Source organism: Phycodurus eques, chromosome 5 (genome assembly GCF_024500275.1).
Source record: "Phycodurus eques isolate BA_2022a chromosome 5, UOR_Pequ_1.1, whole genome shotgun sequence".
In the NCBI taxonomy this organism is placed as follows: Eukaryota; Metazoa; Chordata; class Actinopteri; order Syngnathiformes; family Syngnathidae; genus Phycodurus; species Phycodurus eques.
In genome coordinates, this window is record NC_084529.1 from 21,114,759 (window position 1) to 21,141,291 (window position 26,533).

The 26,533-nt window shown below is 41.8% G+C and overlaps 2 protein-coding genes across 2 annotated transcripts in view; one reads left to right on the forward strand and one right to left on the reverse strand.

Moving 5' to 3' along the window:
- The window catches only part of prickle1a (prickle homolog 1a), a 31,619-nt gene extending 26,211 nt beyond the window's left edge, over positions 1–5,408 (forward strand). Inside the window, exons 3-8 of the mRNA XM_061678020.1 lie at positions 407–520; positions 1,491–1,628; positions 2,145–2,348; positions 2,550–2,736; positions 3,047–3,913; positions 4,010–5,408. Of these exons, the coding sequence (XP_061534004.1) occupies positions 407–520; positions 1,491–1,628; positions 2,145–2,348; positions 2,550–2,736; positions 3,047–3,913; positions 4,010–4,863 (2,364 nt within the window). The 3' untranslated portion in view covers positions 4,864–5,408. The remainder of the gene's footprint in view (positions 1–406; positions 521–1,490; positions 1,629–2,144; positions 2,349–2,549; positions 2,737–3,046; positions 3,914–4,009) is intronic.
- A 522-nt stretch (positions 5,409–5,930) lies between these two features.
- LOC133403266 (periphilin-1-like) lies at positions 5,931–26,509 on the reverse strand. Its single transcript, XM_061678021.1, has 11 exons — positions 26,414–26,509; positions 26,037–26,092; positions 25,739–25,812; positions 22,688–22,909; positions 22,459–22,520; positions 20,018–20,074; positions 19,725–19,867; positions 14,746–14,822; positions 14,547–14,570; positions 14,295–14,432; positions 5,931–7,561 (listed from the first exon to the last, which is right to left on the reverse strand). Coding segments are annotated over exons 2-11 (993 nt in total). The 5' UTR covers positions 26,038–26,092; positions 26,414–26,509; the 3' UTR covers positions 5,931–7,366.
- Between the last annotated feature and the right edge of the window lie 24 nt (positions 26,510–26,533).

The window sequence follows — 26,533 nt, forward strand, 5'->3', positions numbered from 1 at the left end:
GTAAATTGCCGTTGCTCTACTCCTTTAGACGGGTTGAGCTGCAGGAAGTCCCCAAACACATAAGACCAGGACGTCCCACCTCTTTATCTGGCTGGCTGTAATGGCCCCTCCCTCATAAAGTTTACTCTCCAAGTGGTCAGCCCCAAAGGTCAAAGTGCCACTGCAACAGGCTACTTTGTCCTGTCCCTATAGAGACAAGCTTATGATCGTTTAAAAATAAATAAATTCCTGATTTGACCTGTTTAACTATTCGGACGTTTTTTTGTTTGTGGATTTATGGAGAAACAGTTCCTCCAGTATCACAGAAAAAACATTCCAAACAGCTCATGGAACATACTTTTGCCTCAATTTGAGTCCAATATTTTGGACATACTTGTGGTTAATAACAATCTAATTAATTTCCTAGGTCCAGCTATACTTCTCCTGCCTACCCGAAGATAAGATCCCATATGTAAACAGTCCAGGAGAGAAGTTCCGAATCAAGCAGCTACTCTACCAACTACCGCCGCATGATAATGAGGTAAGAACTCATCGACTGCAACTTAAGCACCACACTTAACAGGGTAATTTTCAGTGCTGACTTGACACTGTCAGAGGTTTGACCTTAACAATACCTTGATTTACCAGTTTCATTTGTTCCGTGACTGAGCTCGTAACTCAAATCATGGGATGCTGTGGTGTTGTTGTGGCATTCGCTGCTGCCATCTAGCAATGGCCTCAAATCATGGCATGCAAAGAAATGGATCGAGCGACAGCGCATAACCCGTAGGTCAAGGTACCACTGTATGTTTATAACAGATTCAATCAGTGGCAATTAAGCGAGCAGAGAGCAGCACAGTTATTGACATAAGTTATCAATACTGTATAACTTGAAATATTAGAAACGTCGCTCAGTGCAGTTCTTCAGTCACCCTCTGGCATCCCGATCGACTTCCCGCTGTGGGATTGTGGTCGCACCATCTTGTAGACATCTTGTAGCGTGGGCACAATGCAACTTTTGACGAGATGCTTTGATGATCTTTGGTGGGGGCCCAGCCCCACGTCCAGCTGGATTCCTGTCATAGCGGTGGGTTTTTACAAAGACGGCTCAGCAGGGGAGAGGGATACTGATTGAAAGAGGCTTTATGTGATGCCACCACCAGCGCCGTGGCACCTCGCTCCCACTCGCTCTTTTCCTTTGTTGCCTGCCTTCGCGATTTCACTTTAAACAGAGGCCCTTGTTTGTGTAAACGTCTGCTTTTCCCCTTGTTAAGTCTTTGGGAAAGATCAAGAGGGCTTGTAAAAATCATGTTGTCAATCAGCGCCAGTGGGTGAAGATATATTAGGGGAGTAGGAAGGGCAAGCTAGGGTCAAGAGTTGCCTTTGTTCTCCTTCTCCTCAGCCTTAATTTACAACCTTGTACTCTTAACTAACATTGCCATACAGCAACATTTGACCCATTAAAACAAATTGTTCGATGTATAACTCAGAATGGTCTCATTCATTGCCAGATTCGTTACTGCCAAGCTCTCAGTGAGGAAGAGAAAAAGGAGCTCCATATGTTCAGCATCCAGAGGAAGAAGGAAGCCCTGGGGAGGGGCACACCGAAACTGCTGCCTCGCAGTCGTCTGAACACCGTTTGTGAGCATGTACGCATGTACCACATTAGATCTCAGCAGACCCTAGGACACTTTGACCTATGTGAATAATTGAAGTCATAGTCATCCGATTCAATGTAAAAGACAAATCATGAAAAAAGATGGATGATGCCCGGTGGGTTATGTGTGTTTGTCTATGACCGTGTACTTCTAGTCTCCATGGCTGAAATATTAGTGCTCAAATAAAGAGCTCAGTGTCATTGATGCGACTTGTTTTTAAAAGATCCAAACATGCAAGATAAATTTGCAGCCAATATCCTTTCGGCTTGCGTAGTTTAGTACAGTGTTCTACTGAGTATTTAAAAATAAAACACTGCTCTCGTGAAAGGCGATCATAAAACTTGCAAAACAGCCTTGATGACACTTTTCTTGGAGATTTCATAGCTTTTATATCCTAGTTTACAAGTGGTTAAAATTGTTTTGATGTTAGCTGTGACTAATGACATTTTGGCTGGAAAATAGAAGAGCAAAGACACGAAAGAACTAATTATGCATGCATACTTGCAGTGCGGTGAGAACATCAACAGTGGTGAAATGGCAGTGTTTGCAGTCAGGTCAGGTCCTGGAATATGCTGGCACCCGGCATGCTTTGCCTGCTCCACATGCAGTGAACTGCTGGTGGATTTGATCTACTTCTACCACAATGGGAAGATCCACTGTGGAAGGCACCACGCCGAGCTCCTCAAACCTCGCTGCTCAGCCTGTGATGAGGTAAAACCACAACTCCACAACCTTAGAGGAACTACGACTAATTGATTTAGTACTTTTAATTTGAATGTCCCTACAGAATTGTTTTGGGGGAAAATAATCATTTGTGTTTATTGCCACAAAAGGTTCATAGGCTGGGAACATCCAGAAACCCAGACTGTTTACATTCTGGATTTTAGACAACTGTACATATTTGCTTTACAGATTATCTTTGCTGACGAGTGCACAGAGGCTGAGGGGCGTCATTGGCACATGAAGCACTTTGCCTGTTTTGAATGCGAGACAATTCTAGGAGGCCAGCGCTATATCATGAAGGATGGACGACCCTATTGCTGTGGCTGCTTTGAGTCTCTCTACGCAGAGTACTGTGAGGCATGTGGAGAACATATTGGTAAGACCCTTAAAAGGTGTCCGAGTGCTGAGAGATGCTAACGCCAAGCCCAGTGCCAAGGGAAGATATCAGTTGGGGACTCAGCACTGATTCCTACGTCGAAAATGTGGTTGGAAAAACCTTGGGGCAAAAATAAAGTCCAGTGTTTCAGATCAAATCTCGAGGAGCAACACATTTAATGTTGGATGCTTTTCTCTGAGCATTCACACAAGACATTACCTTTATCTTGGGTGAAAACAAAGCATCTTTCAGTACTAAATAGCTTTGCATTATATTTACAATCCTCTTTTAACAATTCCCTATGTTCCAGGTGTTGACAATGCTCAAATGACTTACGACGGTCTCCACTGGCATGCCACTGAAAGCTGTTTTAGCTGTGCCCAGTGTAAGAGCTCCCTCATGGGCTGTCCATTCCTGCCACACCAGGGTCGCATCTACTGCTCAAAGGCTTGCAGCCTCGGGGAGGACGTGCACGCATCCGATTCATCTGACTCAGCCTTCCAGTCGGCACGTTCCCGCGAGTGCCGTCGCAGCGTGCGCATGGGCAAGAGCAGCCGGTCGGCCGACCAGTGCCGTCAGTCACTCCTTTTCTCACCTTCTGTCAACTACAAGTTTCCTGGATTTAGTGGAAATCCTGACGACAACATGACCAGCAAGCTTGCCCACTTCAACTTATCTGACGAGCATTTCTGGAGGGGGCGTGGTGAGGATACAGAGGCACCGGAGGATCAAGGTGTAGAGTGGGTGGAGCATAAAGACTACATGACTCAGTTACTATTGAAATTTGGGGAAAATGGGGTCTTCAGACAAGCAAGTGACTCCAGACCCACAGATTTTTGGGTTGCAGAAAGAGATGCCAAGTCCAAACAGGAGTCATTCAAACCTGGAAGCAGTGGCGGAGAAGGGAGGGGCAGCCTCGCTAGCAAGAAGTACCAGGCTGACATGTACTGGACCCAGTCACAAGATGGGCTCGGGGACTCGGCCTACGGTAGTCACCCAGGCCCTGCAAGCAGCAGGAAGATCCAAGAGCTTGAGCTCGACCACGGAGCTGGAGCAAGCATGGAAGAGGAGTCGCAGTGGTACGGTGGCTCTTTGGAGTGCATATCAGACGAGTTCAAGAAGAAGGATCCGAGTGTCCGAGACTCCATGGACTCACTGGCCCTCTCCAATATTACTGGTGAGAAGTAACATAGCTCAAACTTTATACTGTATAATGATAATTAAATAACCAGAGTACGTGCAGAATTATTCACAATTAATTCCTCTTTTTTAGGGACCTCTGTTGATGGTGATAAAGACAGACCTCTGGTCTATTCTGTGCAAGGTTTCCATGAGCTGGAGACAGAGGACTGTGAGAAAACAAGTAACATGGGAACCCTCAACTCTTCCATGTTACACAGGAGTACAAATTCCCTGAAGAGCCTCGCATCCGAGCGGGAAGTGGAGGAAAATGTTGCTGAAGAAGAGGCGATACATCTTCCAGAGGAGCGACCTAAACCACATGTCCCTGCCCTACGGAGGACACGTTCACAAGCTAGGCAGCATCAAGTGAAATTTTCTGACGACGTGCTAGACCGTTACGGTGACCTCCAGGTGCGACAGCCCCCGATGAGTGAACGGACACGTCGCAGAGCGTTCCACTTTGAGGAGCAGGGCGAGGAAAATCACTCTGGGCGCAGCCACCACCACCATCACAGGAGGCGTCGCAGCCGCAAGTCTCGCTCTGACAACGCTCTTAACCTTTTGCCAAAAGAGAGGGCCCAAATGGCCTACGGAATGGACCACAGACGGAATGTGCATGGTCCCACGAGAGACCAAGGTTTCCATGGACACCCACCGGCTGGCACCATGTCAGATTACAGGCTTCAGGGTTCAGCCATGGGGAGGTTCTTAGATCTGTGTGGGGAGGATGACGACTGGTGCTCTACATGCTCATCCTCCTCCTCAGATTCTGAGGAGGAGGGCTTTTTCCTCGGTCAGCCCATCCCCCAGCCCAGGCCACTTAGACACTACTATACTGAAGACTTGCCCAGTCCCGTGGGAGGCATGTCTCCTCCTCCATATGACCAAAAGACTAAATCCAAAAAGAAGAAAGGGCATAAGGGTAAAAACTGTATCATTTCATAGGCTTTATTTTCTAAGTGGGGGTGTTCACATCCTCTGCTCATGTTCACCATTTTCAATTGAAAATGGTGAAAAAGCCTGCCTGCTACTAAATGCTAGTCATATATCGTATCAGATTTATTGTTAAGTGTACGCTTCTGTGGCATTACAACCTGCTGGTAGATTCGCTCAGTATTTCAGAGTAATGCATATTTATAAAAAAAAAAACACACAACTTAAATATATTAATATTAAATGTATATACTGTAGAAATAAAAATGTGGCTATTTTCATACCCTTGGCTTAATGACATGCTATGTACCAAAACAGCATTAACGTTAAACTAATGGTATTCTCCCCCCAAATTAATGAAGGTGCCACACATTTTCACTTGTGACCACATGGTCTTTAAATGTGTCATTTAACTGGCTTGTGCATCACCGGCATACAGAAACACTTTTTTTCCAAGTAGGGGTCATGTTTGGGTGTAAGACAACTATTGTAATCTGTATAAATGTATAAACTGGAGTATAAGGTTAATAATTGCAATTAAAAACAACTAGAATGTCCCAATGTGTGCTTTTTTTTATTGGGGGGGCGGGGGCTTATGAACCAAAGTAAACAGTAAAAATTAAAAGTAGAAGAAAAAAATTCAATCAGGATTAAACTATTTGAATCTGAAATATTTATTATATTTCAATTAAAATAATACACAGATGTATGTTCTAAAATAACATCGCTAAAGCAGCTCACACAGTATGACCATTATTGTGTTTTGATTGGACCAACAATAGTGTTGAAGTCATTAATTACACATGATGCACAACACAGCTCTTGGATGATGAATCCAACTTTTGTTTCTACTTTTGGTTAGTCGGGACATATAGTGGGTTAACCACTGACCACCTACAAGCTTCAGAGTGTTTTCAAGAAATTACATGAAAGGTTCATCACTACACTGTGTTGAAAATGCATTTTGCACAACATGAACACTGTCTTAATTAGGGCTGAACGATTTAGAAAACAAATCAAATTTTTAACCAATATTGCGATTTAGCAGGTGATTTTTTTTGGGGGGGGGGGGTGGGGTGGAAGTTTATCTTCGGCATTATTCACTAAATGCAAGAAATAAATCATTCCATGACATTGGATACAATCAACGTATAAACAACTCTTTCCATTTTTCTGCCCTAAATGTTCTGATGAATTGATATGAATAACATTTATTTTAACATTGAATTGGAAAAAGAAAAACCTTCAATCACAGCAGAATATGGACTAATTTAACGTCAAGCCTTGTAAACTTTTGGGGTAGACTTTTCTCAAATTCACACCTTTTAGTTGATAAACATTCAAAATCTTTGGTGCTTAATATTCGCTGGATGGAGGAGCATATAAAAATGGTTATGTCCAGTCACTAGTATTAAGCTGTCTTATAATTGTAACAGATTTCAAAAGCAGGACAAAGTGGTATAAATACCGTATATACAGTAGTCACCCCTTGTAAAAATGGAAGGAAAAAAAATAAAAAAGTTTTTGTGGATGTGGACACCTCTGTGAAAGGGTTTGCATCCGGCTTCCAAATGACTAGCTAAGCCACTGTGCCAAGCCAGCCCACTTAACCAAACTGTGACAGCGTAGCCGTGGCTTTTGTGTTGATGAAGACAGCTAGCTGCAGGATGAACATTAACACTTCAAAAGGTACCTCATGGTTATATGCTTCAATTTGTCGTTGAGCAAGGGCCTGGCCGCCTGCGGGCTTCTCTTTATCAATCGATTGCGAGGGACTCGTGGCTGCTCGGCTTCCCGCAGCTTTAAAAGCCCGTGAGCCTGTCTGTCCCGCTCGGAGGAAAAACTCCACTTGCCGCCAGTAGCGGCTAGAGGGAAATCTAAGATAGACATACAATTACAAACCATATGGTAGACGTTTTTACAGCACATGAATATCTGCCACGTTAACTCATATTTCACATGAACGTTTTTTTAAATCGCAGCCTCCACGATTTAAAAGTTGCATTCTATTACATTGCAATGTTGGTTTGAATTCGATTAATCGTTCAGCCCTAGTTTTAATCACTACGGCAAGGCACTCCAAATTGAGACACAATTTGACGCAACCCTCAAATACATCAGCTTTCTGCTAATTACAGTGCAATACTTTTGTATAATAATATAAGAAAAGGTTCCTGAATTAGCTTTTGTTAGACCATCCTAAACATTTATTGGCAAGATAAAAAACAGTTGTACCTTCACCAGTAAAATATTTGGGTTTTCATACAGCCATATTAACTGCACTTGACAAACAACACTATCAGTTTAACTGTTCGAATGGAGTCTGAAACAATAGATTTGTTAAGTGGAAAAGTGCAGGAACTTTATATACTGTATAATTATGAATCTTATTAAAAACAAAAACAGATTAAATTATCAATGATATTAACCAAGTAAAAACACACTTCATTCCCCTGGAAGAATGTGATTAAAAGAAAAACTCGTTAAAAAAAACAAAACAAAAACGATGTCCACATTAAACTGTAGTGTCCGACAACTCCAATGCCTCATCGAGTTCTTTCACATAGTGCCTGAGGGCAGCAAAGCAGTTCTGTTTCATCTCCGACAAGTTTGCATTCAGAGCACCATGAAGAAGATTCTCCAAAGTGGGCTCCTTGGATACCAGCATTTTCACCACCGTGACGAATGTCTCGCAATCCTGCCTGTAATGCTGCACAAAAAAACAAATAAACTAAACAAAACTGTTGTAAACAAAATAATATTCCTAATATAATGGGTGGGGGGTGGCTGGATAAGGGGGAAATGAAAGAGTTGGCTAAGATACCTTGAATTGGTCTTTCAAGAGCACAATTACATATGGTCAGTGAAATGTACAGAATATGCACAATTATTTTACCAATTAACTCTAGATTTTAAATTTTAAGTTGAAGGAGGGTTGGAAAATGTAATGGCCATGGGCCAACAAGAAAGACAATTTGATTGGCCCTCCATCCCCCGAAAAAGTTATTTTTCAGGCGAAGGATCTTGAGAGTTTTTCATGCGTCCCGCCATGCTGAACATGTCTAGCAAATTTGGTGTCATTGAGAGAAACTGGTGTTCAGGGGGGAATCACAATTGTTTCCCACTTTCATGGCATCCGAGATTTCCAATTGCGGGCAAAATAAAAAACACAATTAAAAAAAGTAAAAACACATTATGGCATATTTTATTTAAAAAAAAAACACACACACACACAAACACACACACACACTTGGGCCCAACAGCACCTCATGGGAATTGTTCCGATGAGACCCAAAACATTTTATCCACAAACACTTACATTTGTTCAATTATTGCACTACATTTTTATGTAAAAACATGTATGGCCCTCAGGGGCCCCTGATAGGATTTAGCATTCTCACCCCTGATTTTGGTGCCCATTTAACAAGATATATTTTATGCTCCGATGTAAATTTTATGTTTATGTATAAGCTGAAGTGGCAACTGCACTCACACTCTGTACTTAAGATACTTATGTTAATAAAAATAAATAAATAAATAAAACACTGCTGAAAGTAAAAGTACTGATTCAACTTCTGTACTGCAGCAAAATTAAAAAAGTACAGACTCATCAATTTAAAAGTAAAACATTTACTGTCAAATAAATAGGTTCAGGTTCCTCCATGTCACAGCTGTCCCTGTTTTTTTCCACCTTCTCATGTCCTGTACTCAAGAGTACGAGTTATCGTCACCAAGGAGACACTACGGAGAGACCAGCTACAGACGTTTATGCTATAAATGCTCCTTCTTCCCAACATCTATCTCACAACAACAACTTGAGAAAACACAGGGCCCCAAATAATTGTTGCATGGAGGGATGTGATCAACATTGTCTAATGATATTATTTATTACTCGGTTTTATGGCTTTTACTCTACCAAACTGTTATTGTTGTGCCAGTTATTTTATTGGATGTATTTCTGTTCTTATTGTTGCCATTGTTTTATCTCAAGCACATTTTAACATTATTATCAGCGGCTCTATTATGTCTGCTTGCAGTGCCTGCGGTTTGTCTGAGCGTTCAAATCAAATTTCACTGTGGGACAATAAGGTCATCTTAATCTTGAACAAGCCTAATATTATGACAAAGTAAAGACTACAGAGTACAGATACATGATTTCAAAAGTAGGGAGTAAAAGTTGTCAGAAAAAATAAATACTCACTAGATCTAAAAGTCTACTTAGAATTTCAACTTTGTTACTTCGCACCACCGTGTCTAAGTGCACAGTGAGGAAAACAACGAGGCAGGTAGTGTCTAGCAGCTGTTTAAATGCTCGCGTATAGGGTGAACGTTATGAACTATTCTTGCTAAAGCGGCGTATTCTACGAAACAGGTGTGTGAACGCGTTCATGTGAGCGCAGTCGAGGCGAATGTCGGCCCGTAACAAAACGAGAACGTGAGGTGTCAAAAGTATTTCAGCCTGCTGCGCCATTCTTTCACACCACATTGTAACAAGCTCTCACATCCCTCGCGGACTTTAGTGCCGACCTAAAGTGGCTGTTAAGTTCTTTGTAGGTGTCCCAGGTGCAAGCTCACATCATCTTTATCACCTGAGAGAAAGAGAAAAGGCTTAATGGGGGACCATACATGGATTTTAGGGCCACACCAGCCAGGCAAGTGGGCAGGCCGGGGCAGGCCGGGACAGCCAGGTCCTCCAGGGTTGACTTAAAGCAGTCCAGATCACCTTTACCCCTTGAAGGTCTCTCGGGCTGACAGAATGTAACTCTTCTGCTTACCTGCTTTTCACCAAACTGACAAAGACAGTTTTCTATTAAAAGATATATTTACTTCCCAAAACATCTATAGATTGCGTCTGTGTGGCTTAAGCATCAAAACTTAAGTGCGAGCGGGGTATTCTCATTTTTGTTGTCAGTGGTTTAGACAATAATGGCTTTGTGTCGAGTTATTTGAGGACACTAAACTGACACTATTATAATAGCTGTAAACTGTAAACTTACATTGAAACATTACATTGAAAACTGAAAATGTCAAAACATAAAATATTTACAAAAATTTACTCAGCGATACTTTACACAGGAAATTATGTGAAAAAAACAGGATTGCATTCAAAGCACTAAGACTGGTGTTGCCACTTAAAAGTTAATGTTGCATGTTTTTATATATTAACTTTGCACATTTGTGAGACGAGAATGATAAAATGTGATATGCATACAGTGCATTTGTGACAAAGGTCGATGGTGTGAAGATTGGGTTTTATGTTTTTAAGTTCTGATCAATGGCCGTGGATAGCTTTCAATTTTTACGATTGGATGACAGTAGAGCATGTTAAAATGTTACTGCCCGTACAGTTAATAAATATTTTATGAAGGTCACAGCTTGAGCCTGGAATTTCTTTATCCATTTTTTCCATGGGAATACTTAAAATCCGAACAAATCATAGGTTGACCATCTTCCTAGAATGGATTGTGGTCAACCTTAGAGGTTCCACAAGATGTTCTGACAGCAAAGGAGTCACAAAAACTCTAAAACACCAGACACCACATAATCGCTTAGGATAATCTTTTAGAAACATCCCATAATCGAGCATTTGCTGACTTTGATCGAAAGGGGGAAAAGATTTTCAAATTCAGCCCAATTCTCAATCTGTGTACCCCACTTCCCCAGAAAAGAAACCAACATTGTGCAAGTTCCAGCCTGTGGATACCTAAACTTCTATGTTTCTGTCTCCTAATGTTAATTCTCCAGCTGAACTAGCTACAGCATGTTCATAAAGACGTTGAATTACCCCATTCCTGCATACCAAGCTTTTATTCGTTTTCACGCAGGAGGGAAACTACAGTATGGAAAATAATGGTAGTATACAGAGTTTATTACAGCTATCAGCGCAACTGGAATACTTGTCGTTCTCTCTACACCTTTGTGCTCACAGACGAGTCAGCCGCAAAAGACAGAAATACCCCAGACTGTGGGATGCGTTTGATCCGCATAATGACAGTCCTCAGCGCCAAGAAGTACATACAAAACTTACTGTGTGTGCAACCACATCTTGGGATGATTGTTTCTAGTATCATTTTTAACAGTGTTTAACATGACACAACTGAAAGCTCAGGTGGCATTTCAATTACTTCTTCCCGGAAGAATACTCCTCGCATTTACCTAAAACCAGTACAGTGGAACCCCCGAAGTGGAAAGGACCCAAAGTGGTACAACTTGGGCAGGACAAATATGCCTCAAAGGGCCAAAAAATCTTGATTTAACAAGCTGCTAGCAGATGTCAATTCAGCTCAGTGGCCATTGAAATGATCAACTGTATTGTTAGTGTACTTTGGCTTTTGGTTGGACACCAAAGAAGGTTAGCGGTGAGGGGAAAAGAGGAAAAGCTTCAAGGTCTCATGGCACTGAAATTTTTTTAAATGTAATCTTTGATGTAATTTTATCGGGTTTGCAAGATCATTTGGGTTGGAGATGCCGTTTTTCAAGCTATTCTAGTTTGTCTTTTAGGCCTGGCAGATGATAATGCTAGATTTCTCTTTAGTCTTCAATTTGTAAAACAGGCTTTGCACTGATTGGATCGCTGTTTACCTTAATTTGAATATGGCATACAACCACAGCAGTAGCGTACACGCAGAACATGTCTTCGCTTCTACAACCGACAGCTGTAAACACGTAGTACTTACCAGATATGCCAAATTCCTCGCTCATCATTCTCGAGCACGGCTCATTTTTTTCAGCAGGAGTGCTGGCTACCCAGAAATCGCGAAAATAGTCTGTCTTCCTCCCACTTTCCAAAAACATGCATGTAGGTGTGAATATTGAGGGTGAATGGTTGTTTGTTGGTATGCACCCTGCAATTGGCTGGCGACCACTCCAGGACGTACCCCTTAAATCTGATGGGATTGGCTCCAGTTCACATGCGACCCTGATGAGGACTACAGAAAATGGATGGATGGTCTTGGAAGTCAACCAGCCCTGCAGACTTTGAAGGTTCCACTGTATTATTTGGGGACATGAGACTTGATGAAGTTCCACCACGCCGCTCACTCTAATTATATCTGACTGATGACCTATTTCAAAAGGGTCTTCAGATTTAATGTTCACAAATCACGTTCAATCCACAGTTTGGTGCTTGGAAGCTTGGGGGAAAAAAGGGGAGGGATAGGGCCTCAAAATTGAGTATGACTTCATATGCTTCCTCTTGATGGGACATGTGAGTGTGGATTTACTTGCAAAAACAGAAGTGATTATTTTTTTACCTATATGTTTTAAGAAAGCATTGGATCGAGGTTCTCCACTTTATAAAATCCTTAAACCCGATACTATGGGGCCACACAGGTTGGAAGCCCCAAAAAGAGCACTGACACGAAGGGGAGGAGCCTTTAAAAAAGTGGGCTTTAACCCAAATCGGATGTTTGTGGAGGTCCAAATTGTGAACATACTCAGGAGAGTGCACAGGGATAGCAAAAAAAAAAAAGGGGGGGGGGGGGGTAATGGAAGTTGGGGCCCTAAGTAAGATTACACATACGGCCCTCACATGTGGGGCTCAAATGAGGCAGGCGGGTGTCCTGCATAACAAGCATTCTAATTGAGGGCTGGTATACATTAGGCAATATTAAAAGCTGCCTGCTAAGCCAACATCTCGAAAAACGGCTAATTGTGAAAAAGGATACGTTTCATCAGTAGAGTTCTCTGAGGAATCACTCGCTAATTCTGAATGGATATTTTAAGAGTTGCTATCTTGTATGATCACTTGTTCTGTGGTCCATTATCTTCACTTACCATCTATGACATTATGAAAGAGGTATTTGGAAGGAGGTCTTAAAATGTTTTTATTATGCCAGGCATGTTTATGGGTATGATGTACAGTATTTGTTTAAGGTTTAAAGACTGTTTCTTAACCCCAGAATCCCCGCAGAAACACTGATCGGTATCAGAGCACCAAAAAAGAAGTTAATGAACTGGGTGACCTAAACTGCTTTAAGTTCTAGGAATAGAAATGAGGAACGTATGGTTTCTTCAATGCAAAATGAAAGCTTATTTTACAAGTTACCCACCAGATTTGCCCACAATCTGATCCGTACAGCTCGGAGGCAGATGTTCCTGTAAAGGCACCGAAGAGCTCCTGCCTCCCACCCCTCGTCTGTGGCAGCGCTGGGAAATGGGGGGTTAAGCATGTGGGAGCTAATGCCAAAAGACGTACCACACTGTGGGTGGGCCGCCCTGACATCCCGTGGGCCAATTCCTGCCCTGCTTTAACAGGAACAGATAAGTGGCACATACTATAGCGAAGAGGGACTTAAGGGCGGTAAAAGACAGTGTGATGGCAAATAGCAAGCTTCGTAACCTGCTGACTCGTATTTTGAAACAGAAACGTGTTGTGGCCTGGGGGGATTTGTGTACTGTACACCTTTTTTTGCTTTGACTTTAGGCACCAAGATGATCGTACTCACAGCAACCACACAGACTCTTACATGTATCTTACTAGAACTGGGTGAAACCATTAGGAACTTTTGTCAAGCATTTGACACCAAAAGCACTGTAATTCCATCATGATTGTTGTGATTTTTTCTAGTGCAGAAGCAACGACAATGTTTTCATTTAGAAACGGACCTGTTACACTGCAAAGTATGGTATAGTGCAGTATAGTAATTTCTACAGCAGAGATCCTTAACCGGCAGACTGCAATCCGGACTGGCACCTTTCTACATACGGTTGTAGATCTATTATTGGAATATAGTACTTTGACATTGTAATTTAACCACCACACCATTTTGGGTATATACAGTACTCTTATTTTATTTTGCGCACAGACTTCCAGTAAACTGGGCATTATACCATTATCTGGTCATCACGCCCCAGCACATGAATTACAACTCCACCCATGTTCCATGACTAAGCCAATCACATCGAAGGAGCTTGTGTTAGCAACAGGCCAGCGGTGAGAAGTCCAAAAAAGCTAGCGTGAGGGTAAACAGCAAAAGAAAAGGGAGCTAAAGGTTTTTGGTCGTTAATTAGTTACCAGTGTTTATAGTCATAATAGTTGAATCACGAAAGAAAATAGCAACTCAAAATTCTCGCACTGCAAGATTCCCTATTCAAAAAGACTTTATGCAACAAATATTTAAGATTTGTTTTATTACTCCTCCTAGTTAAGTGATAAACCCCCCCACAAATTTATAGTTGGTGACTGGTTTATAATGTCACGTTATACTTGACTATGATATTCTGGACCTTGGCTGGAAGAAATGTCCCTCAACTAGACCACTTTATATTCAATTGAGGACCTGTGGTCTTTAGTATAGACAAATTGAATAGTGTACACCAATAGTATGGACCTATTTGATAGCACAGGCCGACATCCCCATGGAAAAACACTATTATCTTGTACGGGCCCTATTAGTAAAGAATAATATAATATGGGATTTTTCATCATGGAACAACTTTACCTTCTCAATTTCCAGAGCTTTGGCTTTAATGGCTTCCGACCGCCGGGCCTTTAATTCTTCATCTTGGGTCGTCTCGGGCTCCATGCTAGGAGGAGCAGCCGCCGCTGCTGCGGCCGCCGCCGCCTCCTCCTCCACCTCCTCCGCCGCCGCCTCCTCCTCCTCCTCCTCCTCCGCCGCCGCCTCCACCTCCTCCACCGCCTCCACCTCCTCCACCGCCTCCTCCTGCGCCACCGCCTCCTCTTCCTCCGCCACCGGTACAGAATCAGTGGCTTTTTCCTGGTAGAGCAAAGGTCGAGGGTCAGCGGTGAGGTCACCAGGTTTAGAAACTGGTTCTGATTTCAAAGCCTTTCCAAACGCAAAAAGAGACAACTCTTTAACCAGTGTTGACCACGCCACATGTCGACAGTTAGTGGAGTCACCGACAAGTCCATCAAGAGCAAATATTAGTTACCTTTGTTGATGAAGACTCTTGAGGAGCTTCCTCTGCAGGGACACTCGAAGATGGGGTTGGAACAGCAACAGGCTTATCTTTTTAAAGAAAAAACTAATTAGAAAGTGGAGGACAACGTTTGGTTGTGTGGTTTAACTTTAGGAAACTGCCATTGGCTCTAGCCCAGTGGTTCTCAAACGTTTGACACCAAGTACCAGCTAAAACAATTTTTGGCCCTCCAAGGTTTTATTCCTAAAAAGTACTTTTAATATCCTTGTAAATCACAGTAACATTATGCAGTTTGAACAACGCTGCACTTAAATACAGAAAAACAGAAAACAAAATTAATAAATGCAAATGTACTACAAAATTAAATACAACTGTACATAAACACTGATTCTTTCGAGTACCATGAGAGAAACCACATATCATAATTGGTACTCGTATCACACTAAGAATGACTGAGTCAAGGTAAAACCGTCGATCGATCATCTATCCATCCATTTTCCGTTACCCTCATATGGGTGGCGGGTGAGCTGTCGCCAAAAAGTGGGGTGTACCCTATACTGGTCGGCAGTCAATTGCAGAGGTAAGACTATATTAATTACTATAGCTTAAGTCACCAAATTGTAGCATGTAGTCTCCAGGTGGGCCAAAATGCCACAAGTGATTGGGATGTTTCACTACAAACCTTGCAAATCAAATATGATGTCATCGTTTAAAAATGGCGGCTCACTATCAGATGATGTCCCAGCATGCCTACCGCCCTTGTATAGTTGTTAAAGTGCTGCTTTATGTCAATTAGTCCCCAAATACCATAAATAGTTGTAATAATGTGCCTCTTTATAGAGCTTATATGCGTTCATCCTCCATCTGCAGCCTTTGCTGTGTCTTCACTATTTTTAAAATTATTATCTTCCACTAGGAGTGAACGAGTGAACGTGTACATGGCTTCTCTAGATTTCACTACGTGGCGCAAGCCGGTTGATGTGCCAATGATCACGTGCGAGGTGGAAAATACCTCCATAAAGCCACAGTGTCAAAAGCAAACACTAGGGTGCATCAGAGCATAAATACTTAAACATTTCAATGTGAAGGAAATTTCTAACTTTTACTATACCCATGTATAATACACAGTATTGACTTTAAGATTTGGGGGGGGGGGGGGGGGGGGGGGTGCACATTATAGTTGAGAAATTACAATATTAGTTATATTACTCAAAGTATTGACAAAACTCATTTTCTATTGTGTTTTACATGTTCAACATTGCATTTCAAATAAAAGTTCAAAAATATAAACGCAAGGTCCATTTTGGTACTGACTACTGGGGAGCTGGTTTACTCCACACAAAAGAAAAAGTGAACTGTTAATGTACATGTAGAGGTGCTGCTGTATGAAACAGAGTTGTCTTACACCAGAAATTAGGGTTACAACGGCTACTACAACTACAATATGTTTATTTTTTTTATTCCAATCCATTCCTCTTTTGCTGTGGGTCAGAATTTAAATAACCTTTCAGATTTGATGGTTAAGTGACAGACTTTCCCAAAAAGTGTTATGATGTTCTTTCAGAATTGTGGGAATGAAACTGCGTTACAATGTACAAAAGAGTGAAATTGATCTTGCCTGGCTGAGGGCTCTGCACCCCTAAACCTCTGGCCCTAGAATCACCCCTGGAATTTAATCATCGCCCCTTGTGAGCATAAACGCAACTAGTTGGCACACAAAAATCACCAGAACCCCATTTTAGCATGCTTTACTGGCCTAATTAGTGGTCCAGATGGAGGTGGGTGTTTTCTCGCTGGTTTACTGCCTCTTCAAAAGGTTGTACAACAAAGAACTACATTTGCAGCACATAAATATGCTTGCACAGCTCAGAAATCAAAGCAAAGAAATTTGTCTTAGTCTAATGACGTTTACCATGTTGACTAGATTGAAACCATCTTTTCTAAACCACAGAGCACTTTTTGGAAGTACACTGTGAAATGATGACTCCAAAGTGATCCCTATGACATCGTAGTGCCACAAGGTAAACTACTTTCTCACTAAGGAGGTCAGACTGTGAAGCCAGAGCCAATAAAGCATTGCTATCCTCCCTCCCACTAAACTCACAAAAAAGTGCATGTGATGGCATTACACGCCTCGTCTGGAAACAGATGCTTCAACGTGAAGGGCGTCATCTCATTGGACGGTTCAATTATAAACATTTCCCAAAAAAACATTTGTAAGCACAACATATTGGAAAATTTTTTTTTAATTAGACAATAAATATACCATTAAACTGATGCATTCCACTCTGTGTGTAATTGGTTTTACTGGACTTGCGGAGGGATACCTATTAGTGTGGGTTCTGTACAACAGATAGATGCATCAGCAATAAGTCAAAGGGTATGGATACAGAATTTTTCCACGTTGGAAATTAAAGTACGATTCCTGAACTAAAAAAGGCAACATGCTTAACTCATTCCTTGCCAATGCCGTCCAAACACGTCATTCAGCATCCATCTAGTTCCTGCCAATACAGTCTAAAGACGTCAATGGCGTTTTTTAACAAGATGGGTAGGGGAGGGTCTTGTGCAGTTTTGTGTGTGATCGTCAAGCCTCTGGATAACTGTAATGAGGAATGGCACCATGTAGAGGGCAACAATGCCTTGAGGTGAACGTCCCTCTCTCAGATTGAAGAGGAAAAATAAGGAGGAGGCGTGGTGCAAGAGACAATAAGAGAAGGCAAACATAGCAGAAAAGAGAGAAGACAAAATGGGGGGAAATCAACAAAAAAAAGCTTTCCTGCGACCGACAGGAATGACGCCTTATATCGTGCAAGGGAATAAAGGATGACGCACCGAGCCGATCGCTTTGTTGGAAAGCTATTGCGCAAAATGCCGGCCTATACATATGGCGAGATGCTCTCGGCCGCTTGTCGCCTGATCATCGGCCGATCAGGATTTGAGTAAATGGGATCTGGAATCGCAGTGAGTGAACTCCGTCTGGATAGCCAGCCGAGCTTCATCCCGAAATTCCTCAGACGAAAACGAAGGTAACTGGTTCGCAGCTCGCACTACTTGCATTTAGCGAGCAAACATGCTCCTTCAATCCTTGTTACATAAAAACATAATTTAGTCCCACTTGTTCACATTACAATGTAACATCTGTTGCCAGTATTGATTTGAATTTTCCATTTCGTCCATCTTGCAGGAATGCAACACCCGCGAGTCGAACATCTTTTACGATTGTGGCGAAAAAAAGTAATGTTTACCCTTGCAAAACACGTCATCAATAAAACATATTCTCTAGTAAACGTATGTAATTTTTAAAAACTTACAGGTTATGCATCCAGCAGGCGTTCGACTCCTATTCCAGTACACAGTGCAAACAAAAAAGGTAAGTGAAACCTTTTTTTCCCTCCACGCCCCACGACAGCAATTTCAACAATGTATTTTTATTGTAATAGTTATATTTCTAAACTGCACAGGTTGTGCTTCAAGCAGCAGTACAGACTGGTTTCAAGGAGAATGACAATCACACAAGATCCCATTCACTGCCATCGAAGAATAAAATCCATGTTTGGATAAAACTTTGCTAGATTTTACGCACAAGGTAATAAAAACAAGGCTTTACACGATCAGGATTTTTGGGGCCGATCACAGAGTTTAAAAAAACAATAACCGATCACAAGATGGAGGAATGTGTCTATTTAAATGACCTATTCATTTATTGTATATACTTGTGTACTTAATTGCACAATTGAAGAGCATGAGGAGAAAAAAGTGTTGCAGACCCATTTGGTCATGCATTTTTTGTCTAGTATAAATTCTGTCCATAGTTATACTTGTAAATAAATTATTTTTCTGTCAAAAGTACTTTCTCAGTGTTGTGTTATGTTCAGATGTTTTGAGATTTTCGCAAAAGAAAAAAATATTGGTGTCAAAGTCATTGTTCTGCTTGATGCATCTGCTTTCACAAAAAGGCTGTTTTCAGAAACAGATTTGGCTGAAAGTAGCCTATATGTGATTGCTGATTACTAGAGAACGGTATAAGCTATAGACATTTTTTTTTCTGATGAAAGAAGAGAGTCTGATCTTTCTTTTCGTGGTTTTGGTGTTTACATCATCAAAGTATAAAATATTGTGTGGGGCTTGAAAAATCAGTGAAATTGCTCAAAAATGCCTGGCAGTCTCGGGGTTCCCTGCTCAGGAAACGGGTGGCAGTGAATGAGTTAATACTGCCATCAAACAGAAAATAGCAGCTAATGATGACTATGTGTGGGGTTATGAGCCCTGTGTCTTGAAGCACACAAACCCGCACCAATTTTTAAACATCGGGTTGCTTCAAAACTGGTTATCGTCAGGTTTCACGTCACAATGGGGAAGGAGCCTCTGGCTCAGTCCAACTCCATGTTGACCGCTTACAAAAGGATTTGCTAAATATTGAACATTTACGGTTGTTGGGGCCGAACATTTCCTGATCAGATTGGGGGGAGTAAGATGTGAGAATTTATTAAAAAAAAAAAAAAAAAATTTTTTAATAAATAAAAAATCAACTCTAAACACAGACCACACCATGGAACAATTAATTGGTCAGGATTATCTTTAGAGAAATCCGCTAATCAGGCATTTGCCGAAGGGGGAATGAGCCTGAAATTGTGTGTGTGCCTCGCTTCTTTGTCATCACTGGTACAATTCTGTGGTGACATCATACAAAAACTTGAGTTAATCCATTCGAGATGAAGTTTTACGAGATTTATTGACGTCTTACCCAACGTCAAAAACGATGATGGTTGAAACTATAGGTTTCGTTTGACTGTAGTGGTATATTTTTCCACATTTGTCTTGAACTCCAAACTGATCTTGGGGTGTTCAGCTTTGGAGGTTGCACTGTACTGCAATCGCATAATTAGAACTTTTAATTTGATTTGACCTGAACAGTGGCGCTTGGTGGGAACATGGCTATTTCAAATCCATCACTGAGAAGTTCAAGATCGACATAAATAAAGGCTTACTCTTTTGAGGGTGTGCAGAGCCTTTGGCCGACTCGGGAGAGACGTTCTTTTTGGCAGTTGGTTGACTTTTCCTCTTCCCAGATGAGCGATTCCAGTCCCCTTTTACGCTCTGCGAGTGGCTGAAGTGATTATGGTCCTCTCGACTGAAACGACCCACAGCCCGGTTAAGTCAATAAGGTACAATTTTGTATCTGTGTATCATAGCAGACAAACTTTTGTAGAAGCAAATAAAACCCAAGACTTGGTACCATCCCTAAGGATCATAATGATTTTACTTAAGAGCACTGACTTACTTTTGAGAGTGGCCTCGACCCCTGTTATTAAAATATGGACCGGGTCGTCCGTTCTTCCTGAAAAACAGAAAAAATGGTTACAAATTTGTTGCTGCCAAAGAAAGGTCAGGCCAGAAGGATGAGAACGTTAATTCAAATCTCTCTGTATTCATCATTACGGGTTTAGGAGGGAAAGTGGATAATGGTTGGGCAATAAAAAGTAACTGGTAGAAGGAAAAACCACAGAGACTTAAATTCAGAGCCAGTGAGGCACATTGATCAATTTGTGGAATTGGCAATCTTCCACTTTTGGCCCTAGGAACACGTAAAAAGACCAATTTTGAACTCTTCATCGTCTGTCCTCAATTGAAGGCACTGTTTAATTAAACCTAAATATGGAGCTTAAGTCACAACGCACTGTCACCGGATTTGTGGCAACCCCACGTCAGCGCATTATTCAACCACTGAAAGTTGACAAAGCCATTGCACCACATTAGGCCTGTGTCCAGATGTTTTGGTTTGAATGTGGATCGACCCACCCCAAATACAATGAACCCATCCGTCTATTTTCTATACTGCTTGTCCTCACTAGAGTGGTGGGTAAACTAGAGCCTGTTCTTGGTGACTTTGGACACCCTGGAATGGTTGCCAGCCAATTTCAGGGAAGACAAACGGGCATTCACAATCACATCCACACCTATGGGAAATTCATTAATAAATCCTGATGAGAAATTTTGTTTTGAAACCCCGACAAATTTAGAGGTCGACCAGAATTGCTGAGGGGATTGTGTTCTACTTTTGAGTTTCAAGTTCAAAGATAAATGTCGGCGTGGTCCTAGAGATTGTTGTTGTAGTGAATGACTCGTGAGTCATGTTACACTTCTATTTGTGTCCAACAACAGCACAATCTTCAGGTTGCTTCCTAATTGGCTATCAATCCTTCTGTTTTACATTACAGTCACAGAGAAGACATTGGAATGAATGGACTATAATAAAAAAAAATTATTGAGTTAAGATGGGAACGAGTGGCTTCTTTGTTAAATTTTCACGTATTTCCTATTCTTTCGCTGTCACAATACATGACGTATGCGCAGCTGCAAAGGTTACTGATAGCAACTGATTGGCAGCTGTCATTTTCCATCACTTTAAACACACCCCACACCACAGGAGAATTGCTCAGGATAACATTCTGGAGAGATTCGATGATTGGGCCGTTGCTGACTTTGATCACAAGAGGGGAAACGCTCCAATTCGGCCTGATAGTGGTTCCCCACTTTATTCGAGTTGCAACAAGGCGACACTTAAAATTGTAAACCTTAAAGCACCTGAACACAATTTTTTTGCCGAAAGATTATATTTGAAAATATCTGCGCAACTAAAGCGGGAGCGGTCTGGCTGTTTTCACAACTACGGTGAGGTAAAGGGTGGGAGTGGGGGTTCTTTGACTGAATGAGTAGACACTAGTGCCCTTTGTCCCCCATTCTAGCCTGGTATGACTCCTAGAAAGGAGACTGCCAGTGGTGGGGGGGCCCGTAAACTGCTGGTATGTTGAAGCTGCCGAGGTGATAAGTGTGTGTCTTGATGTCGGGGTTACAACAGCTGGACTTAGCGACTCTGTCTGGGGTTAAGCCTTGGGGTTTATGAGCAGTAGAGTTGCAAAGAAATGTTTCCAAATATATTTTCCATTAGGGTTTTTCTTTTTTTACAGTGAAGTATCAGGGAGTCATTAAGTTGGAGGGGTGAAATGTAGTACCAATCAATGTAGCGTAATTTTGTACCTCTACATACACAAGCTGTTAAACAACCCTTTTCAATTATACAGGGTGTTTGAAAAGTCCCTGTGCAGTTATATTTTTAATGAGCAAACATCTTTCAATACAGCCTACAAGAGGCACGTACCTACAGTACCACACATTCTATATTGGTACATCCCAGACAGATCATTTTGAATCTAGAATACATATTCAACCCTGTACTCCTCATTGAAACATGTTTATGAATGAAAATGCAAGTGCCGTGACTTTCGGAACCCTGTATCAAATCTTACTAAAACCAGCTCCAGAAGGCTATATCTGTCCCTTATTTTAATACCGTTCTTAAAAGACAGAGCCCTGGCTCCCTCTAGTGCACTTCTTGCTTAATTGCAGTTCATTTACTGAAGCAGCAGGCAGACCAAGGCCAGACAATCCTTATTTGGATGTGCAAATGTCCAACTTCATAGATAAACGCCTCCTGCTATGCTGTATTTCTGCATATAATCTTGTCAGGTTTCATGCATTAAAAGGAAGTAAAAGAAAAGTTGTCACCTTAACATAAAAAAATTCAGGATTATATTCTGTGTATACTATGCGCCATTTTGCAAAAATAATTGTGATTACCATTTTGGCCATAATTGTGCAGCCCTAAATGACTGTGATTAAAGTAAATCATTCAAATACTGTAAAACATTTAACATAAATCACCTTGAGCGTATCTGATGCCTCAAATCATCTCTGTCATAACGTGGACGTTGATAGGGTGGCTCCTAAGAGAGAAGGGGGGGGGGGGGGGGGGAAGACAAAAAAAACAACAACTAAAGTAATAGCCTGAGAGGGCAACGGTAATGTGTTCTCTGCATTGTTACCATAGTGTATAGACCTTCAGAATTGAGTAGAATTATGATTGGCTTCAGACATCCTGGTCCTGCCTTACCTGATGGTGGAGTGAGGAGTTTCTATTGAAATTGCCATAATTGGGGTTTTCGTCGTAATATCGATCTGGTAGGTAATTATCATCCCTGGGAAATTCTTCGCCATGATAGCCTGGGTCGTCATCAAACCACCGGCCATCTTCATATCCTCTGTTATAGTCCCCCCTTGCAGGATGGATGGGGGGAGTCCTTTCAACAATGTTGACCACTCGATGCACTGTCACCTATTTAAAAAAAAATAAAAAAATAAATAAATAAATAAAAAAGTTGTATGAGTTCATTTCTTGCCCAACGATTCATTAATTAATTTGTTTAACAGAGGCCTGAGTGATTCATAAATTCATTTGAGTTTGTCATAAAGCTTTTTTTTCATCATAAAATGAACATTTCCAAAAAGAAATATTTTTATTTGCTTCCATAGTTCAAAGTGTGTTCCCGTTCTCGCTTGACGTAAAAACATGGCCACGAACAAAGAGGAGCTAGTTTCCAAAACAGAGGACAACTTAGCAATTTAGTCACCTTTTTAGTGATTTTTCAAACACCCTGTATCAAATCTTAATAAAAACCTGATCCAGAAGACCATGTCAGTCGCTTATTTTAATCCCTTTCCTGAAAGATGGAACCCTAGAACACCAGATGGCAGTATTCCACATTTCAATAAGCCCTCAAGTGGGTGAACCTCTTCCTGAAGCGATGAGCTGGAAAGCCTCAGTGATTTATGGGGCTTCACCTGCACATCACTATGGAATGAAACATGGCCGCTTTGAAATGAAACTCTTTCAGACATGATATCCAGGTCAGAAAGCTCTTATGCTGTCACATAGATTTAAGACAAGAGACAGAATTAAGCAAAGACTCCTAAGACAGATCTCTTTTGGAGACAAAAACTTCAGAACACAAAGTTGGGAACATCGGTTCTGCATCTAAAAACAATGACAGACCATAGGTTCCATCCATCCATCAATCCATTTTCTACCGCTTATCCGAGGTCGGGTCGCGGGGGCAGTAGCTTTAGAAGGGATGCCCAGACTTCCCTCTCCCCAGCCACTTCATCCAGCTCTTCCGGGGGGATCCTGAGGTGTTCCCAGGCCAACCGAATGATGATGTCTCTCCAGCGTGTCCTGGGTCGTCCCCGGGGTGTCCTCCCAGTGGGACATGCCCTGAACACCTCACCAGGGAGGCGTCCGGGAGGCATCCGAATCAGATGCCCCAGCCACCTCATCTGGCTTCTCTCGATGTGGAGGAGCAGCAGCTCTACTCTGAGATCCTCCCGGATGACCGAGCTTCTCACCCTCTCTCTAAGGGAGAGCCTGGACACCCTGCGGAGGAAACTCATTTCGGCCGCTTGTATCCGGGATCACGACCCACAGCTCGTGACCATAAGTGAGGGTAGGAACGTAGATCGACCGGTAAATCGAGAACTTCGCCTTTCAGCTTAGCTCCTTCTTTACCACAACGGACCGATACAAATTCTGCAACACTGCAGACGCTACATCGAGCCCTCGCAGCCCTGTGTATATAAAATAATTATGAACCGAATTTTCGGCCACTGAAAATGTTCAGCTGAAAATGGCCCAATGACCGAAATACTTTTGCCACCTCAATAAAACAGCCGAAGCAGCATGTAGTTATGACCAAGAATTTTCATTTTGGTGCAACACTAACAGGGTCTAGAATCATGAAAAATAAGGCCCGTCATTGAGCTGCAGGACTGTGTGGGCATGTCTGCTGAAGACATTGGACGAGCCCTTTACCTCATCAATCAAATACGCTCATACGCTATGTGCTCAAGTGTCTGTAGTAGACTTTACACCGATTTTATCGGGCTGATCGGTATCGGTCGATATTTAGCATTTTATGCTGATCCAGCTTTAATGTCATAATTCGTCGATCCGATCAAAAAGACATTTACTCCGCATCACCGCATGCATAGTATATTTGAATCCAAAAGCTAGTTTATTTTTAGCCTTGTCGTGTGTCTTTTCACGTAGTATTGGAAATATCGGACGACCAATAAAGTTATAAAATAAGAAATTATTATATTATAATTTTTTTTTTTTTTTTTTTTTTTAAGTCAGCGGCGGTGTGGAACAGACAACACGTCTGGAACAGACAACACGTAATAAACCGGATCAAACTACAAGACAAATTTTCTCTTTCACGATTGCACTGTCAGACTAATGCAATAAAATCTTGTATTCCGATACCACCGCATCCCGTTTTTTACGATCATGGTGCTTGATCTTGTCAACTCAAATGTGACCGGATACACTCGTTACCGTGGCGACAACAACAAGAGTGGAGCGAGCAGACTGTATTATCAGGACAAAATGGGGAAAAACATGTGTTGGCGGTCACCGGTGGTCAGGACAGGAGAGGACGTTCGTTTAAGGCTTGCTTGAGGTATGTTCACGTACTTTTAATACGATACGGGTCACAAGCAGGCAATAAAATGTTTTGAAGCCTCGCTAGCTAGCGGTAGCACGAACAGTTGGACGTAAACATGCTCCCGTTCTGTCGAATAGGCACTAGCGACTTCCCAGTGGAGCCGTCGCTTAAAGTACCTACGGGTGCTTTGAAACGGTCCCCTTCCCCAGTCACACGAGCGAAGAGGAAGTGATTTTACCTGGTTTGTCAAATGTGGTGGGATTATCTGCATAAAGCCAATTATTCATGAAAATTCGCTAATAGTGGCCTGGCTTGGTCCCTGTCCACCACGAATAGCAGGGGTCCACTGCACTTATTAAAAGGCAGTTCTATACTTAACTGTAATTTGCTTTTATATTGGAACTGATATTGTGTTCATTTTTACTTAGTTTACAGTTTGATGACTGCACATGGTGTCTTGACGGTACCAATTTGCAAATAAACTGAAGCATCCTCCTGGAAATGTGTCGTAAAAAAATTTTTGATTTAGTTTTAACGCCATATCACCCAACCTGAATTTCACCTCCCCGTGACTTCCATTGCATAATTGTACATCCCAATTATGCTACCAGAGCCGCACAAGAAAGTTAGGTAAACACAGATACTCAAACCCATTAAAACATTACCTCTCTGGAATCCACTGGCGAGAATTGCTGTTCATAATTGACACGCATAGAGTTCCACCTTGGTCGAAATGCCACTGAGAAAGAGATTATTTGGTAAACAATTAATTTGGTTGTTGGTCACAGTTGTGTACAGCCAATGTTATGAAGTAATGCTCGCACATAACTTAATACTGGATTTATTTGAGATTAATTGAAGACTGACTAGATAAGCGGTATAACTACATAGGCTTTGCATTTACACATGGTAAGGAATATATGTTGGTTTCAATACGAGCACAATACAAACATATTCACTTACTTTTGGTCGGAATTTACTACGATATGACCACGATGTATCAACACAGTACGACGAACCTACAAGGAAGCAAAGAGTTTGTCTCGACGAAGTTGCAAATTCAAATTCCCCTATTCTCCACAACGAGACCACATTAGCCCGCAGTTTAACAAAGACCTGGAAAATTATCACAAAAAAATAAAAACTCGGGTATGGCTGAAAGTTGGTGAGTCACCGCCAGCAAAAGCCTATCATTTAACATCTGTTCCCTAGTTAGCATAACATCGCACAAGTCGCAAAACGCGACATGAATAACACCATCGGGAAAAAAAACTGGCTAATAAGCTCAGAAAACTGATCGCCCCTCACCAAACTAAATGCACCTCGTAATGTATGTATACCTTGAGGCCATTTAATCCCCACATTTAACGATTGACGACATAATTTGTTGTTGTTGCTTCTTCTTCTGCTTCTTCTGCTTCTTCTTCTTCTTCTTCCTTTCCTGTTTGCTCTGAGTGGCG